This window comes from Zootoca vivipara, chromosome 1 (assembly GCF_963506605.1).
Source record: "Zootoca vivipara chromosome 1, rZooViv1.1, whole genome shotgun sequence".
Taxonomy (NCBI): Eukaryota; Metazoa; Chordata; class Lepidosauria; order Squamata; family Lacertidae; genus Zootoca; species Zootoca vivipara.
In genome coordinates this window covers 131,490,497-131,510,512 of record NC_083276.1, presented here as the reverse complement: position 1 = coordinate 131,510,512, position 20,016 = coordinate 131,490,497, and the positions used below count along the sequence as shown (strand labels likewise).

Sequence of the window (20,016 nt, the reverse complement as noted above, 5' to 3'; positions counted from 1 at the left end):
CTCAGCATGCAGCACCTTTTCCCTTACAATACATCTTCAAAATTGCACTGCCTCGCTTAAACCTTTAAAAATTCTGATTTTTAAAAAACTTGTTTTCAACTGGGATAATAAAAAGGCCACTCCCTGTCTTTTGTCTTAAGTTGCCTAAAAGCCATTCTAGGCAAAATCTAAACGATAAAACAGCCGTGTTCAGTCATTTGCCTGAACATGCAGTGAGTGGAACCAGGGGAAGGCACACACACCCCACTTCCCATGTCCTCATATGTACAGGCTGCTCTTCAGATCTTTCTGTTAAGCTCTGAAGAGGGTATTAAAGAGGATTCAGTGGAATCTGTTTGATTGTCTTATCAGGGTTTCTCATTGCTGGAAATTTTCTATGCATGTTCAGTTTAACATACTTAACCAGCCTTCTAGATACCTTGACTGTAATCCCACAAAGGTCTGAAGAGCAGGCTTGCCTTATTGCCCCCTTCCCCCATCCCATGACTTGTTGTTGTTGTTTAGTCATTTAGTCGTGTCCGACTCTTCATGACCCCATGGACCATAGCACGCCAGGCACTCCTGTCTTCCACTGCCTCCCACAGTTTGGTCAGACTCATGTTGGTAGCTTCGAGAACACTGTCCAACCATCTCGTCCTCTGATGTCCCCTTCTCCTTGTGCCTGCAATCTTTCCCAACATCAGGGTCTTTTCCAGGGAGTCTTCTCTTCTCAGTCTTCTCACCACTCAGCCAGTGTGGTGTAGTGGTTAAGAGCGGTAGACTCGTAATCTGGGGAACCGGGTTCGGGTCTCCGCTCCTCCACATGCAGCTGCTGGGTGACCTTGGGCTAGTCACACTTCTTTGAAGTCTCTCAGCCCCACCCACCTCACAGGGTGTCTGTTGTGGGAGAGGAAGGGAAAGGAGATTGTTAGCCGCTTTGAGACTACTTTGGATAGTGATAAATCAAATCCAAACTCTTCTTCTCTTCTTCTTCTCATGAGGTGGCCAAAGTACAGTATTGGAGCCTCAGCTTCAGGATCTGTCCTTCCAGTGAGCACTCAGGGCTGATTTCCTTAAGATTGGATAGGTTTGATCTTCCTGAAGTCCATGGGACTCTCAAGAGTCTCCTCCAGCACCATAATTCAAAAGCAGTGGTGACTAACGAAAAGAAATAAAGTGATTTTCAAATGCAGGAGAACAAATTGCATGCCTTATCTGGACTTTGGTGTCTTCTTCCTCATCTTCTCCTTGCCAGTGTTGATAATCAATTTGGTGGTCCATGCATAGTGAAAGGACATCAGGTCTGCACTGTAGGGCTGGTGTGGGTTTTCTCAACATTGTAGAACTTCTTTCACATGGGCTGAAGCCTGAAAGGCACATCGGGAACCAGGAACTGTGTTTTACTTGCAGGTATATGTAGTTCGATCAATATGCTTTATCCACAAAGAGTGAAAGATGTTTGGGGCAGGATCTTAGCAAATCATGCCTGTTTTGAGTACTTTCCCCTATACTGAATTCTAAAAGTTCAACACTGAGACAGTGTTGATAATTTTACAGACCTAGGAAATGCTAATATATTTGGGGTGGATCTTCACACAGGGAAAAAAAACGCTATAGATAAGTCAGAAATTAAATAGTTATAACAAAAGAAAAAAACGCTATGTAAAAATCACATGGAAAATTTATTTGTTCTCTGGAGCCATCAGGTGTTACATGTTTATAATGCATTCAAATCATATATTTTTTTACTAATGTATACAGTCACAATTCATCCAAAGTTGAGCAGTATTAAGTCCTATTTGTTTCACCTGGAAAGGTTTAAAAGCATGTGCTCAATGCTCCCATTGGGATCATTAGGATGTAAAAGTTCTCTGTTTTGATTTTGCACCTCGCATGCTTAGTTTTGGCTATGATATTCCTTTCTCTTTGCTATTCTAGGTGCTTTTCCCAATGGAACTTCAAACTTCTTTGGATAAAGTGCTAGCTCTTCTCAAGGATTTGGATCACATCAAAGAACAGGTTGTATCAGATGTCCGTCCACTCTTAGATGCAATCCATTCACTTAAAAAACTACGTCAGTCAAGAAATGTACCACTGTCCAAGGTGGGTTTTCTTTTTCAATAGGCAAAAGACAAAAATTCCTTCTAAATAGGAAATACTGTTGTGAAAACTAGTTACTGGTAGAGTTTCCAGGAATGTTAGTAAACATAACTAAAGAGCAACAAAACATATATTATGTGTATCATATGTTTTCTAGAAAGGGAAACCATGTTAGTTTACTGCAGCCAAAACAATAGCCTTGTGGCACCTTAAAGACAAACGGATTTATGACAGCGTAAGGTTTGATTTCCCCTACAGCATTCTTCTTTAGATGCATAACTGTGCTTTACCCTGAATACATTTTATGCATCTGATGCAGTTACTGTAGTCCACAAAAGCTTATGCCATAATAAATTTACTGGTCTTTAAGATGCCACAAAACTATTTTTGTTGTTTTATGGTCATTTTTGGGGAAAGAATTCCAGGAATGACAGTAGGAGCCATAATGAAGGTGGACAGTTGTATATCAGGTCTTTCTGAGCTGTATTTAGCACCAAATATTGTGCAAGATTTTACTGTTGTTGTTATTTTATTCATTATATTGATTTGTTTGGTAGTTATTTAAAATAGATTTACCCCACCTGGCAATAATATTTTGTTGGAAGTGGCTTTAACATGAATTAAATAAAAATACATAACCATTTATGTATTTAAATACATAACCATTCTGCCAGCAGAATGCGGCAGCTAGACTGGTGACTGGGAGTGGCTGCCAAGACTATATAACACCGGTCTTGAAAGACCTACATTGGTTCCCAGTACGCTTCTGAGCACAATTCAAAGTGTTGGTGCTGACCTTTAAAGCCCTAAACAGCCTCGGTCCTATATACCTGAAGGAGCATCTCCACCCCCATCATTCAGCCCGGACACTGAGGTCCAGCTCCAAGGGCCTTCTGGTGGTTCCCTCCCTGTGAGAAGCGAGGTTACAAGGAACCAGGCAGAGGGCTTTCTGGTGATGGCTCCCATCCTGTGGAACACCCTCCCACCAGATGTCAAGTAAATAGATAACTACCCGACTTTTAGAAGACATCTGAAGGCAGCCCTAATATCCATCTTGTGACTAGGAAGGGGGGGGCTTTTCTGTTGTGACCCCATCTCCCCTGTGAGATAGAGCAGGTGCCAACTGTGCTTTGCTTTCAGGGGCTGGTCAAAACGTAGCTATTCTGCCAGGTTTTCACTGGCTGTGAACATGGTTTCCACTGGTTTGCACTATATTTCAATGCATTCTAATGATGTTTTATTGTGAGTCACCTTGAGATTTTTCATAATGAAAGGTGGTATAGAAAGTAGAAATTTCTTTTCCTATAAAATTCTGAGATTTTTCTTTTTTCTGCCAATCTCCAAAGGAAGGCTACGTATTTTTTAAAAAATTGTGGCTGCCATTTCACTCTCACAATGTCCCAGAATAATGTCGTGTCCAGGGCAAAATGGTAGATACAGAATGGTGGACAGCTGCCATCACAGCAGCTGCCTGTTTACTGCAAAAAATACTGCAAAAAAAGAGATCCAATCCCAAGAAATGTGGTGGACCATTTCTCCTGTCCACTCACTCCTTGTTCCCTGGTGGGGTAGGGGGACATGGGTACCACTTTGTGGTTTATCTCAGGTGCTAAAAAGTCTTGGGCCGGCTCTGCATAACACCCAGGCACAACACTAACCATCCTAGTGAGATTTGGGCTGCCAATGTTATATGTTGCCACATAAATGTTATGCCATATATAAATTTGAATGTTGCCATTATCTCATTTGCCAAAATTTATTCTGTCCATCAATATGCCTTCTGTTTGCTTCCACAGGCATTGTCTCAGGCGAGCAACTTAACAATGAACAGAGGGACATTTAAAATCATTTCGAAAGCTCTCTGCAATGAGGATGTCACTCCTTTGTTCTTTGAGTCTCTGCTTCCAGATTTTGAAGAGCAGAATGTGCACCATTCTTCTGTACAAGATGAGCGAATGCAACATATCATGAATACATACGGCATCCCACAGAATGCCAGTGAGTCGTTAATACTATTGGTACCTGAAGCCTCTTGTAAAACCTACTGGGGACAACCCAACAAAATTATTGGGCGGGAGCAAGTTGTAACAAGTCTTAAGTGAGAATTGAGATTTCAGCTCATTGCTTTCAGGAGAACATAAGCACAATGAAATCTAAACACACACACACTCATAATCCAATAAGATCATGTCCTCTGTGAGCACTATTGAAGTTGCATAGGAACTGGTCCAAAAATAGCTTTATTTTGTCCTCCCACCTGTCTCAGCAAAACAATAGAAATCTGGGACCTTAAAGATCAGCTTTCATTCCAAATCCATGGCTTATTAGTAAGGGTAATTAAAAGACATATTTCTAGAGTTAGAAAAGCACTTATATGAGCAGGATTCTGTGCTTTTATATCAATTGAGTAGGAAGATGACCACAACAGGGGAGGGCAGAGTGGCCAAGGGTGTGTTTTGCATGCACAAGGACCAGATTCAATCCAAATATATAGGATTGCAGGTGGCAGGAAAGACCTAATCTTGAGACCTGGTGCTAGTCAGACCATTGGTCCAATGACAATACAAGTCAGAATGGACTCAGTATGGCAGCACCATATGTTCATAAGGGAGCTCTGGTCTCAATGAGATCAAATTCTGCAATACATGTTTATATGTAGTTATGGTGACCTATTTCAAAAATGGAAAAACTGACTTTGCTTCTGGAATTGCTGAGCTTTCAGCAGACACTTTACAAAGAAATGCAAGGTTTTCATTTTCTTGGTGCAAGAAAAGTTTCGGTCTGAAAAGTGAAGCAACGCACACAGCAGTTGAAGTGGCTTTAATACATTGCCAAATCTAAAGTCCCCAATGAGTTTGGCTTTAGTCTTCAGAAAGGTCACTGCTTTTATTTTGAGGAGTTGTTTTTCCATCTGTACTGACACTCGCTCCTCTGAGCTCCAAAAGCTCCATTTAACCTTAAACAGAAGAGGTTTTTGCTAGAACAATAAGAACCTTGTTAGCTGAGTTCAGCAATGGGAGATCTTTGGGGAGGATTAGCTTTGTCAAAAGGCATCACATCAGGATGTGAAGACAGGGTTTTCAAGGGATTCTTCAAGCATCTGCTATCAACTGGCAAGCATCAATATCTGCATCCAGACTCTGTGCATCTGTGTTCTATGTGCTAATTCTCACACCGACTCTGTCTTTTTCTAGCATCATTCTGCACATCAATCTTTTTGGACTTGGTAAAAACACCTACAGGGGCTTTAATTTGGTCTTTCTTAAAGCCCATGCTGTTTGGGAGGATTCTGTATACACCAGACACCCCTGAAACAAGAGCAATCATGGAGAAGGTAACGCCACGCTCAATAAAATCAATAGTTCTTGGTGATTAGAAAACACTTGGTACTTGCAGTAGATACCAATTAGGAGGTTGCTTCTCCAGTGACTTAGGAACATATGGAATTCCTAATGTTAATTTGCCTTCAGAATATGTGACTTAGTTGGGAAGAATTTTTGTAAAAATAGCATGAAATTACTATTAACCAGTATGAGAACGCTCTCATAATCAGGGAGCAAACCAAGGCATCAAAGCACTGTAATTCACTTGATTGACTAGATATGCATTTTTCTTTGCCCATATATTTTTGTGTTCTCTCACCTAAATTCTCTTAGTCTAATGCAACATTGAAGCTGATGGCTGAATTAACACAAAAATCCCAGGAGTGGCTGGACAATTTACCATTGCTGATGAGCTCCTTGAATATGTTAAAGGAAAATATTCCAATAGCAAAGGTATGATATGTTTACTCCCTATCTCATTAACTGACCGAGTGTTGATTTTGTCTTGTTATGGTTTTTGTGCTAGCTGATTTGTACGTCTGGATTAATAATTATGCTTAACATCTTGTTGCTTAGGATTCCAGCAAAGTTGACCTTACCTCGGAGCTCCCTGATTCATAAAATATGGTCCCCTCTGTTGCTTACTTTAAAATGTGTGTGGAAGATGAGAAGTGTTTCCTTCTCTCATAGAAAGAGGGAGCATTGCCTAAATGCCCAGGCCTGAAAAACTTTCATGTGCCAGTCTTCTGTCCATGATGCATGATGAGTCAGCCTTGCAGCCATTTTCACATTATCATGAATGGGAAAAGTGCCTTGCAGCAAGTGAATGAATGTGTGTGTGTGTGTGTGTGTGTGTGTGTGTGTGTGTAAGGTTTTAAGCAGAAGCAAGAAACCAGGGGCATCATTAATGATTTCACAATGGAGTCTCATCTCCTGTCATCTGGCTATCTAAAGTTCTCTCCCCCAAACCCAGGCTTTATGGGCCAACCACTGCTAATTTCTCAACAAAATGCCAAAGATATTTTGACTTAGCTATAGTTGCATACTTCTTATTAACTGTCTCCTTTCACATGTACCTTCTTGCAATTTGGGGGGTAGGGAGGAGAAAGCTTGCTTTCTCTCTGCCTGGGGGCGGGAGTTGGTGGAGCTTATTCTACAGTCATGCTGCGGTACTTATGACCATCTGGCCCCATCACATTGGGTTTTCTAATGAGGAAGGTAGGCATAGTTTTTGGGCCGTTCACAAGGGAAAGTTAACTGGTCAAATGGCTGACAGAGCTAGTTCCCTGTCTAATTTTTAAGTGCAAATTTACCAATCTGTACCTTCTATAAGCTGCTTAATTTTTTACAAGTTATATCATTGTTACAAGGTGTGATTGTTTTGAGGTCTTGTATGCCCCCTTGGAGCAACTTTGTTTTATGGAAGAGTATGGGGTCTGAAAAGTTTCGAATACTTTTTTCATGATTAAATTAATATCTTTGAGCCTTTCCCTAAATTGTAGAGATACCTGTGTGCTAACAGGCTGGTACCTGCTCTATTATCTAAGAAAACCTGTTTGAGTCAGGAGGATCAAAATGGCTCTGTAGCATAATGAGTTGAAATATTTGAATTCAAGCTATAAAATTCAGTCCTTCTTCATAAATCAGAGCTAAAACTCCCCTCTGGCGCTGAGTCGTATGGCAACAGTGGTTTTCTTTTTACTATGAAGTTGCAGCTGTCTTCTATCAAATGACGTCTTTATTAACTCATGGTAGCATGTGAAATTCAAGACAATGTATCTGACAGAACTAGCTATAACACAGGAACATATTAACTCATGTTACAGGTAGGTAGCCGTGTTGGTCTGAGTCGAAGCAAAATTTAAAAAAATCCTTCAGTAGCACCTTAAAGACCAACTAAGTTTTTATTTTGGTATGAGCTTTCGTGTGCATGCAGATTCAGATACGAAGTTAACTCATGTAAGCAGTCAAATTCAGTATAAAATCTGGATAAACAGAATTACCGGTAGTAATGCTCATTGGCTATAAAGTGAGCTGGTTTTGTTCTGCTGCCCTTCCGCTTATGCCTGATACAGTACTATCTGTTCCACTATGTGCTATGGTTTTGTTTTCATTCTGTCATGATCTATGCTGCTGTGCTATGCTATATTTACAAATCCATTGTTTCTCCTGTATGTTTCCTTTCAAAGTTTGATAAACAACAAATATCCTTGTGCCACCTTAAAGACAATGTTAGTGAACTGGCTAATGGACCATTACAAAACTATCTATGAATGCAAACCTAACCATGAGAAGTTAGTCATACTGAATTTAGTGGAGCTTACCTTCTGGTAAGGGGCGCGGGTGGCGCTGTGGGTTAAACCACAGAGCCTAGGGCTTGCCGATCAGAAGGTCGGCAGTTCGAATCCCCGCAACCGGGTGAGCTCCCGTTGTTCGGTCCCTGCTCCTGCCAACCTAGCAGTTCAAAAGCACTTCAAAGTGCAAGTAGATAAATAGGTACCGCTCTGGCGGGAAGTTAAACGGCGTTTCCGTGTGCTGTTCTGGTTCACCAGAAGTGGCTTAGTCATGCTGGCCACATGACCCGGAAGCTGTACACCGGCTCCCTCAGCCAAGAAAGCGAGATGAGCGCCACAACCCCAGAGTCGTCCGCGACTGAACCTAATGGTCAGGGGTCTCTTTACCTTCTGGTAAGTGAGGTTAGGATTGTAGCCTCTCTCACTGACATGATTTCACAACTCAATATAAACTTGCCATCCTATATTGCTTCCCTCACTCAGTTACCAGAGGTAGACAGCTGAGTTACAAGTCAAGAAAATATCAAGGAAAGGAACTTTAATTTAAATTTACTTTTTTCCAAATTACTTTTATTAATTTTCCAAATTATTACAAATCAAACCAAATTAATTTAATACAATTTCTTAAAATCAGGTCTCCTGTTCCAAACATATGATCATTAGCTGCTTTGAGACTCCTTAGGGTAGTGATAAAGCAGGATATCAAATCCAAACTCTTCCTTCATCATCATCATCATCATCATCATCATCATTTCCTCACATTGCCACATCATTTCTTATTTAGAGTCCAGTTGACATCCTTCACTTGCTGTTAAACCATTCTTTCATCGGCCTGCTTTTTTTTTCATCTTACAACCAGCCCCTCTCTTACATCTTATAAATAAGTAATCCATTTCATGTGTGTAGTCCTTCATATACATTGTTGTTCCAGACCTGGTGTGCTGGGAGAGTTAATTACTATCTTCCATTATTCCATTCGTTGCAGTGTTTATCTGGATGGTACAAGGTCATATTTCATTTTCCCCGCTGTTTACTAACTAGCGTATGAGCTGCAGCCATAAATAACTCACAGAATGCATATCCAAACTCTGCCATTAAAATTCTGCTCTGGAGTTCTTCCTCGGCACACATTTAAAAACAAGATCTTTTCTCAAATTCAGTCTCTTTGCCAGATCTGTTCAGCAGCAGTTCATTCTCTCTCTCCCCCCCCCCACTGCATTCCTCCAACAGCAGTTCAGGAATAATTTTAAATAAAGTCCATTCAGCCTCAGTCGAGGGGGGAGGGCATAGTAAACCCTTGTTAAATTCCTTGTTGTGAAAAAATCAAAAGCCTCCTCCCTCTTTTCTGAAGCAACAAACAGAATAACATAGCAGCAGCTGCACACATCCTTTACATTATGCAGGGGAGGACAGAAATAATTAGATCATTTGAAAACCATTAGCCATCTCCCCACAGGGTTCTAAACATTTATTGAGCTTCATGATAACAGCATTGGGGAACATCAGGTGAAGTGACATGTAAAAAAATTATGTCAAACCTGCGTACTGTAAAAGATAAAATAAAATAGATGCCAATGTGAATGTGGGTTGCATTCGCTTCAAGGAATTCCATTCCTGAATATTGGGAACAAGAGCTTTCCATGCATCTGCCTAGAGCAAAACTCTCCGACACCCCTAGCTATTAATAAAACTGCTCTCTTGCAGAGGGATAATTTTTGCGATTATTCTGAGGCCAAATTTGCTTAGTACTCAGACCTAGTTTAGATTTACAGTTTTTTAAAAAGAAGATTAAAAAAAGAGGATTGAGCTGTAGTGTTACATATTTCTTCCACTGTGACTCTTTTCTCCCATATGGACTACCTCCCCCTCCTCTATATTGTTTTGAATGAAACTAGGAAGACTGATAAGATCATTTGGAGAACTTTGATTAACAAAAACAGGCCATCATTCAGACAATGTGATGTACATAAGTTCAGAAGTATTCCTCCCTTCATTTAAACTGAGTTAGCAACAGTTGCATGACATACAGAAACTGGATGCATAGTTTTGGAATGGGCAGATTAATATGAGCGAAGGGAAGGGCATGCCATAAATGCAGATATAGGGAGTTTTGGGTTTGACAGTCATCTTTGCTAAAACCTACTACGTTCTCAGCCTTGGTATATAATTAACAAAATTGCGTTAATCCTGGTGTGTTCCATGGCTTGGTCCTAGTCCAGCCCTTTTTCTTCTACAAATGAAAAGCTTGAGGTTCAGTTCCTGGGCCTGGCCTACACGACATAAGAAGCCAGCCACCAAAAGAGGAGAAGCTTGTGTCTTCTCTGGGAACTGAGCGTACCTTCTTCGCAGGGGACTCATTTCCTCTTTTTGACAACTGTGGTTCTAATTTTGAAAAGTGGTAGAATATACATTGTTTAACCAAGGTCTCATTCCATTATTTTGTAGAATGCACTGCAGAATCCCTTTGTGCAAGTGTTCATCAAACTCATGGTGAAACTAGATACTAATGACCTTCTAAACCAAATTGATGAGCTGGGTAAGTTGTTGCACACAGCCATGCATGCTAACAGTACTAGAGATGTTCCTGATTACTAGTACTAGATTACTAGTACTGCTAACAGTACTAGAGTACTAGAGATGTTTCTGATTACTTGTCTCGCATAATTGGGTGGTTGCCACTGATTTCCAGAGGAAAACATAAGTGTGTATTACCTGCAGTACCCTGTGGAGACACCTATTTTTTGGGCCGCATACTAGTTGACACAGTACCCACTGAAAGGGACAGCATTTTGTGGGGCGGATAGAACACCCCACACTTCCCTGTTGCTTCCCAAACTGCAAAACATCAGGTTTTTGTGTAAAGTGGGTTTGTTGCTCAGGGGTAACAGAGCCCTGTAACCCACTTTAATTGTGCAAATCTAAAGTTCTGGTATGTGCTTAAATCCCTTCCACACAATATTAACTGTCTGGAGACACCCAAAATGGGAAGAACCCTAATGTGTGGTTTTATTTGTGAAGGGATTTGTTTTTTGTATGGAAGAGTATTTGGTCATTCAGCCCTCATCTATAGTCTAAAGTGGTCTAGGGTAGATACAAGTTTACCCCTTTCAGAGAGAACTAGGCAGTCATTAGATCTTTTTCAGCTTTATGAATCTGTGAACAGGAACTACTAAAAGTAACTTCTGCTAATTTTTAGGTTTTCTTGTGTCTTCCACAGGAGAGTATCACATAATCAGTAGATTATGGCCGAGGTGGTTTTAGGTTGGTGCAACTGGAGTGCTTCCCCCGGGGTGCCATCCTGCAGGGTTGCCAAAACAATGCTGTAGAATAGAGCACGAGAGGCCGGGGGTGGAGGGTGGGGGTGATTTTTGTGTTGCACAGGGCACTGCTGAAATTTGAGAGCCCAAAGTCCACCACTGATTATGCTTCCCTTGCTTCATTTCCCCTATCCCACCCCCAGATGATATACGTTGGGAACTACAGAATAACGCTGACATCATAAATGAGCTTAGCATCTTAGCAGGACTATCAGTCAATGTCTCCTCCTGTGTGTTGTTTGATCGTATCCGTCCATTCAAGACTGTAGAGGAGCTGGAAATGGTGGCAAAAGATTTCTTTTTGAAGAATGAACTTCTTGCAAGTGAGTAATGTAATCTGAATTTGGATTTCTTTACCGAAATGAAATCGTTTTCAACCAAAATCCAAGATGAAGTGTTAAAATGTGGATCTTTGGGCTGAGGTGAATCATTCTGGTCTGTTACATCGGTGGTTTGAAATGCATTACTTGGCAAATCAAAGCTGATCCCCGGTAGCCTGTGTTCCAACATCATTCAGCCATAACTTTTACAACAAATAAGCTGTGCATAATGTACTGAGGTTCTCTGTAAGCAAGGTCTGTTGCGAGAAGCAGCAGGGATTGTGGTGGCCAGGTGTGAATTGGATATATAGCGTACTTCAATTTTTAGTTTATTTCTCTTCCCACCTTTCCCCCCCCCCCAATGGGCACATTGGCAGCAGTGCTGGTATCAATTCTCAATTCAGCTATCCCCAAATCTGATGATGTACCTGTGTTTTTATTTTCATTTTTATTTGAAAATAAAAAGCTTACAGCCACAATCAATCATCATGTTTCCAATTACATATATCGTTTTGCTTTTATATCACGTTCTTAAAGGTTGCTAATAATTCTTCAGATACCACCTTCTACTTCCCTCCTTCCCTCCCTCCCAACTTCCCCTCACCCATGTGCGATCTTATTGGTATTCATATTATTGTTTCTTGTTGTGCTAACAAATTGTTTGTACTTAATGATTCTATCCTTTGTAATATTACCTTGTATCCTTGCGAGTATTTCCTTTTATGTTTATATTAAAATTTATTTCCATTTCCATATTTTTCCATATATGTCTCTACACACTCCCACTCTCTCTTAACTTTTTGCTTGGAGCTGCCTCTAATTGAAGCCGTTAATTTTGTCATTGCCATAAATTCACAAATTCTCCATTGTGATATTTCTGGTATTTTTCCTGTCTTCCAATTTTTTCCCACTAGTAGTCTTGCCGCTGCTGTCCCGGAGAGGAATATGCTCTTTTTGTCTTTGGGAATATCATTAGTTACTAAGCCCATCAGATATGCTTCTGGCTTCTTAAGAATTGTGCTCTTAAATATTCTTTTCAGCTCTTCATGTATCTTAGTCCAGAATTGTTTAATCACCTTGCACCCCCACCACATATGATACATTGTTCCCACCTCTACTTTACATCTCCAACAAAGGTTGAATAATTTTTTTATAAATCTTAGCCAATTTCACTGGGGTAAGGTACCAATGATAACACATTTTCATTATAACGGTATTTTCTCTTATCACATAACAGGCTGTAAAATTTATATCCACACTCCACAGTTTTTACCACCCGTCTAAGTGTATTGTCTTGCCCAAATCTTGTGACCACTTTATCGTTGTTTCTTTTATTACTTCATCTTTCAATTCCCACTCAAGGAGTAAATTATACATTTTTGATATTATCTTTTTATTTGGCTGCAGTAATTCGCTTTGCAGTTTGGAAGTTTTCTGTTCAAAACCTATTTTTTTGTCTTCATTAAACAAGTGGGCTATTTGATGATATTGTAGCCAATTCTTTAATCTCATCATATGGTTTTAATTTTAAGACACCATGTTCTTTTATTAATAGTTCTTGATATGTTGGCCAATTCTTTCCAAAAAAAATTTAACCACTAATACCTCTAGTGGAGACACCCACCAGGGACTCTTTGGTTCCAGTAGCCAGCGGTAATTTACCCATACTTTATATAAGGGTTTTCTAATTATATGATTCAGGAAATCCTTATTTATGGACACTTTGTCATAAACTAAATAGGCGTGCCAACCAAAACGATTGTTCCATCCCTCCATGTCCAAGATCTCTGTGTTTTAACATGACCCAATCTTTAATCTATCTGAAACAGGCTGCATGATAATATAATTTCAGATCCGGCAGGTCAAAGGCCCCCTTGGTATCTGTTAATAATTTAAAGTTTATACCTGTGTTTTTATTGTATACCTGTGCTTTAGCAACTAACTGAACATCCTTAAGATACTCTGCTTTGCAAATTGAGAATCATAGCAGTAGACATTATATTAATGCCTGTTCATTTTATTAAAGCATGCTTGAGATCAGAAGCAAAATAAAGGGTGTACACAGCTGGAACAGTGAGAAGGCCGGGCAATTGTACTCATCCTTCTATTGGCAGATGCACAGACTTATTGTGAACATCAAACCCAGGGGAAGCCTGTTCGGCCAATTCACCCACCTTTCCCTAGACTAGAGCAATTTTTTTTTAGTTTGCAGTAACTGCTTTTTATTTCTTAGCTATTTATTCTTTGATAATTTTGTAATGTTAAACAAAGCAAAACAGTTGAAGTTGAACAGCTGAACACACAAAACAAAAGAAGTTGGCATTGTCAATTAAGACCTACAGAATCAATATAGCATCTGATACATTAGTGGCATTTACCAGATAAAAAGAGATAGAATATCAGTATCATAACTGATATGATCATGCTAGAACAATTTATGTTGTGTTGAATAATGTGTTGAGTACTGAGGGATCATTATTACCATAAGAAATGAAATGAAACTATTGAGCTACAAGAATTACTTATGACTACACAAATCTGTTGCATCAATTCTTTCATTAAATGCAATCTCCAGATTCCATTATCAATTTTCTATATGACAAAACATTTTCTCTCTCTTCAGTTGGAGTTCTTTCTTTTGTCTTGTACCACATATAGAAACAAGGTGATAAGGAACTGAGAAACATATTTAACAGGATTGGTTTGGTTTTAATGGCTGACAGATTAGTTTACTTATTTCCAGAATGTCTGTATGGTGATGCATGTGATAAATTGGGTCCTCCCTCAAAGAGGGTACGTGTTGCGGTGAGACCTGGAGACTGACCGCCTGTGTTGTGGGTTGGTAAGATTGGACAGCCACAACACCCGATTGGTAGGTCCCTCGATGTTGGGTTCAATCTGGCCAATGGGGCGCAGTCCAAACGAATCGAGGGACCTATATATACCCATGCATGTGACCCAGAGCTTCCTCTTTTGGCTCGGGCATTCGGAACACCTGCCCACCTCTCCCTATTTTTAGGGCTTTTGTGCTTGACCATGCTATGCCGTTGTCTGTCTGCCGTTGGGACAGAGCCACGGAAGGACTTTTTCCCACTTGGCTGATTGGCTGTTGCCATTTGGGTTTCGCCTGCCACGTAGCAAATCGTCACAACTTGTAAGGTTGTGGATAGGGGTGATAGGGATGGGAGAACGCTCTCACCATCCCTATGTGAAGGGTATTCCGTTAAAGGTATCAAGGGACTCAACTGGTTTGGTCAACCCCTGAGAGGGGGTTGTGCCCATGCCTGAGTCCAGGGGAGCATTTGGATGATGAACATAGTCTGTATCCGGCATTTTGCCTACCCAGGTGTTCACCCTTGGCTGACCTATGCTGGTGCTCTGGGTCAGCGTTGCCTGCAAAGGTGCAGGGAGCTAGTCGAACTAGAGCCTATGCAACCACTCACTTTCTGTAATCAATAAAGTTGTGGCCTAAATTCTGCCAAAAACCAAACCAAAATTTGAGTCAAATGTATCTTTATTCAGGGGGAAGGTCTCTGGGTCTAAATACGCAAGGGGACCCTGGGAAACGTTGTGGATGTTTCTCTATTAAAATGAAGCAAGCATGAGTTTGATTCCAAATTACTGGGTTTTCTTCTTTAGTGGTTACTGAACAAATGTTTAATTAAGGAACTTGCAAGATATCTGAAAAATAAAATAAAAGGTGACCAGTTTATCTGAAGCATGGTTGCAGGGCTGGGGAGAGAAAAGTAAATGTGTGTTTGCTTCAGAGGCAAGTACACATTTAATTTGAGGAGTACATTTTGGTGGGGAGGACCAAGCTTGGTGAGGAGGACCAACAACAGACACAACTGCTGATTCCTGTCTATAGGCCTCTGAGTTTGCATCCCAGAGTTCAAGGCTAGTGTCAAGGGTCAACTTGCTGATGGCCCACACCCCAGTAAGGAACCTACTGACAAGAACTGTTTAGGTTTCTCTTAATTGGTTCTCTGGGAAACAATCAGACTCTTGCTTCTCAAACTAATAACTGTGAGCCAATTAAGACTGGGCAGAAAGCCAAGTTCTGCCAGAGACATAGCAACTACTCTCTCATTGGTTGAAGGTCAGCACTGAACTCTGTTATTAAGGAATGCTAGCACATTTGTTCTGTGTGGTGGTGGTGTAGGTGAGAGTTAGAAGGAGATGTGCTGTATCAGATGGTTGTGTGTGTGTGTGTGAGAGAGAGAGTAAGGATTTGTTTTGCTTTGCTTTGTATATAGAAACTCTGTTACGTTTGAGCTAAAGCCGCTAGAGCTACGCCTGACACTTTAGCCCTGCTGCAGTGAAATGCAATTCTCTCTCTCTCTCTTTTAAAAGGTATCATTTTCAAGCCATTCTCAGACAGAAAGAGGGAGGAGACAGAAATTCCTGGCAGTCTTTCCCTCCCACCACTAGTCAACTACACCATCCGAATGAGCAGCAAGATTTCCCAAACAACCAGAAGAATACGAGAGAAAATCTGGACGGTGGGTCCACATAACTCAGCCTCACAAAGTCAGATCTACAGCCGAGCATTTGTCTACATCCAGGACAGCATTGACAGAGCAATCATTGAACTGCAGACCGGGAAAACAGCAGAAGAAATCGCAGTACAAGTTCAGGCTACCCCCTACCCCTGCTACAACAAAGACATGTAAGTCTGCTAACTAAACCATGATAAGCAGAGTGTTTAATGAATGGTAGAGCGTTCACAGTAGTATGCTCTGTATGGGGCTGCCCTTGGGCCTAGTCTGGAAGCTCCATCTGGTGCAGAATGGGGCTCCTGGATGAGGGCATGAAGCCACCAACATGGCTGCCCACCTACTACTGGGCCACGTTCAAGGACCTTGCACCAATTTACAACTTAGGTCCAGTGTACCCGAGGGAGTGCCTGAACTGTTATATCCTAGCTCAGTCACTGAGATCACCTGCAGGTGCCTCATTGGTCATTCTCCAAGTAGCTGAGGCTCATCTGACAGCAAGAAGAAATTGAGCCTTTAGTGTCATCAGCCCAGTGGAATGTTATGCAACAGAGATTTGGGGGGTGCCTTCTGTTTTAACCTTCAAAAGCCTGCTGAAAACTGGTCTATGCCACCAAGCTGATGCAGGCAATTAGAAATGCATCTTTCCTCAATAGCAGTTGATATCTGAGTTTACATTTTTATGAGAGTTTTTAAAAAAATGTATATAGATATGGCTGTTGTAAAACACTGTGATTTTTTGTGATATAAGTAAAGGTAAAGGATAAAGGGACTCCTAACCGTTAGGTCCAGTCGTGAACAACTCTGGGGTTGCGGCACTCATCTTGCTTTACTGGCCGAGGGAGCCGGCGTTTGTCCGCAGACAGCTTCCGGGTCATGTGGCCAGCATGACAAAGCTGCTTCTGGTGAACCAGAGCAGCACATGGAAATGCTATTTACCTTCCCGCCAGAGCGGTACCTGTTTAACTTATTGCACTTTGACGTGCTTTTGAACTGCTAGGTTGGCAGGAGCAGAGACCGAGCAACGGGAGCTCACTCTGTCGCAGGGATTTGAACCGCCGACCTTCTGATCGGCAAGCCCTAGGCTCTGTGGTTTAGACCACAGCGCCACCCGCATCCCTATTTTGTATGATATATTTATAGAAATATTTATATAACACTATTTTCTGATATAGTGTTACATAAATATTTTTATGAATGAATAAATAAACATTTTAATGGGACAGAAATACGGCCACTCACAACCTCACCAGTTGTATCAGGCTTCCTTGCTAAAACACTCCCTGGTTAGATAAAATCACTATAATGTGACAACTGGCAAATCGATCAAGAACGACCTGCAAACCAAAGCAGCAATCCTGATTTGGATGGCTCATTCAAATCACAGTTTGATAGTTTGGATATAATGTCAATCTGTGCTTTGATCCAACTCATGGAGAATGTTACATCTGAATGTACCCAAGCTTCATTTATGCCTTCATAGGCTGCCTTAACAAGATGCAAAACCCTGAAAAAATGTTCCTTTTCTCTTATGCCAGCCTCTACCCACCTACCTACCCACACCCATGCACACACCCATTGTAGTGGAATCCTGCAACATTTGGCTGCCTGTATCTTAATTTTAAGAATTAAGTAATTTTTCTTCTCAGATATGAATCTCCCCTTCTTAAATTCGATTTCTCACTATCACTGTTTTAGGCATTGCTAATGGTAAATTGTCTTTGATCTAAGTGTTTTGTGTAAGTAAATTCAGAATACAAGTGGATCCATACCAAATTCATACTATGTATGCTCTATCAATAAATAATTGCAAAAATAATCATTTTCAGTGGACTTAGTTCCACGTAAATATGATTCAGTTTACAAATCATACCTATGCATGTCTGTTGTTGTTTAGTTGTTTAGTCGTGTCCGACTCTTCGTGACCCCATGGACCAGAGCACGCCAGGCACTCCTGTCTTTCACTGCCTCCTGCAGTTTGGTCAGACTCATGTTGGTAGCTTTGAGAACACTGTCCAACCATCTCGTCCTCTGTCGTCCCCTTCTTCTAGTGCCCTCCATCTTTCCCAACATCAGGGTCTTTTCCAGGGAGTCTTCTCATGAGGTGGTCCAAGTATTGGAGCCTCAGCTTCACGATCTGTCCTTCCAGTGAGTACTCAGGGCTGATTTCCTTCAGAATGGATAGGTTTGATCTTCTTGCAGTCCATGGGACTCTCAAGAGTCTCCTCCAGCATCATAATTCAAAAGCATCAATTCTTCGGCGATCAGCCTTCTTTATGATCCATCTCTCACTTCCATACATCACTACTAGGAAAACCATAGCTTTAACTATAAGGACCTTTGTCGGCAAGGTGATATCTCTGCTTTTTAAGATGCTGTCTAGGTTTGTCATTGCTTTTCTCCCAAGAAGCAGGCATCAGAAGTAAATCTAAGTTTGCAGTCCTGTATACACAGGAAATTGCCAGGGAATAAGCCATATTGAATACATTAGGATATACGTCTGAGTGAACTTGACTAGGACAGGACTTGTCTGGCATATATGTTATTGCCGATTTCATATTCATCTCCTGAGAAGATCACAACGTCAAGTGATATTTCTGCAAAACATGGCAAAAAATAATATGCTTTGTTTTGATGCTGAAAATTGAAACTGCTTCCCATCTCTAACTTCATAGAATTTTGCAAATGTGTGAGAGCCCTTATACCTTTGTCCCTACATAGGTTTATACAGAGGAATGTTAAGTATCAGTCAAGGAAGGGTCAGGCACAAAACATGGCCCAATGTAGGGACTCTAAGAGCCACAAACCAGTAGCTAAAGGTTTTTGTAATAGCAAAAATTCTTTCATTGAATGTAGTTACCAGTTCCGAGAATGAGCCAAATGTTTTTTAACTATGGTCCAAGTTTTAGAGAAAAAACAAAGGTTTTTATGTTGAAAGCCATGTTAGTTATCCCTTCCTAATCCAACATACTTTGCCTTTGCAGCTAAATAATTGCTTTTCTTTTTACAGGTTCCTAACCAGTGTGACTTACTCCCTTCCTTTCATGTTGATGGCTGCTTGGATACTTTACATTGCAGCCTTTGTGAAGAAACTAGTTGAAGAAAAAGACCTGAGGCTTTACGAGGTAGTCTGAAGTGTTGAGTATTCACCATACCCTGCGGCTGTACCTGACAGAGTCTGAGTACCTTGGGTGGAAGGAATCCAGTCTATAGGGTTCCCTGTTAACTTATTCACAGAAGCTGACAGAGAAACCATTTATGAAAGCTATATGCCCTGAGCTCCTCTCCAAAACAATTCATACAAGCAAATTCAGTGGAGATTGCTCCTGGGTAAGACCTGAGAATGCAGGTCTCAGAGTTCATTTCTCAGAATGAGAGATAGACCACCAACAAGACTGCACCTTTAAAAGCTAACAGAGTTAGTTCTCCAAGAATGTACAGCAGGCACCCCCAAACTTTGGCCCTCCAGATGTTTTGGACTACAATTCCCATCTTCCCCGACCACTGGTCCTGTTAGCTAGGGATCATGGGAGTTGTAGGCCAAAACATCTGGAGGGCCGCAGTTTGGGGATGCCTGATGTAGAGGGACCTAGCAGTTGATCGTGAAGATATGTTGTTTATCACTCCTATGTAGGGATGCAGGAGAAATTCAATTCACTTTGCAGTGAAAACTGAAGCTATTGAATTTGCACTTTCTGAAACAGTATGTGAATTGAAACACATCTCCATTTTGCGGTGCAGTTCTCCAACTAATGTTTGAAAATATGCATACTGTATATTCAGGAAAAGTATACATAAAAATGAATATATTAGTGAAAACTCTTTGCACTGGGGGACATTGCTTGCAAAATTGTGTACATTGGACAAAACTGCATATAAAATGAGTTTAATAGGAGAAATTTGCATTCAAATGCTGATAAATTTTCATGAAGATTTTTACAATTTCATTTATAAATTGATGCAAAATGTGGAGAACTCAAGTTAAGATCGGGAAAATGAGAAACCGAGAAAGCAGAAGCAGATGCTTTGTTCCTACTCCTAATTATGCATATTTAACATTATTTGGTCTTTGAAATATTTCTTACCCTTCTTTCACCACAATGCAATTCTAGGGTAAAGGTAAAGGTACCCCTGACCGTTAGGTCCAGTTGCGGATGACTCTGGGATTGTGGCACTCTATAGGCTGA

General features: G+C 40.8%; 1 protein-coding gene across 1 annotated transcript in view; it reads left to right on the top strand.

The window, feature by feature from the left end:
* Positions 1–20,016, top strand: part of ABCA12 (ATP binding cassette subfamily A member 12) — a 142,747-nt gene that overhangs the window by 50,331 nt on the left and 72,400 nt on the right. Inside the window, exons 17-24 of the mRNA XM_035138968.2 lie at positions 1,918–2,082; positions 3,876–4,077; positions 5,274–5,413; positions 5,736–5,855; positions 10,142–10,232; positions 11,157–11,336; positions 15,687–16,002; positions 18,840–18,954. Coding sequence (XP_034994859.1) covers positions 1,918–2,082; positions 3,876–4,077; positions 5,274–5,413; positions 5,736–5,855; positions 10,142–10,232; positions 11,157–11,336; positions 15,687–16,002; positions 18,840–18,954 — 1,329 coding nt within the window. The remainder of the gene's footprint in view (positions 1–1,917; positions 2,083–3,875; positions 4,078–5,273; positions 5,414–5,735; positions 5,856–10,141; positions 10,233–11,156; positions 11,337–15,686; positions 16,003–18,839; positions 18,955–20,016) is intronic.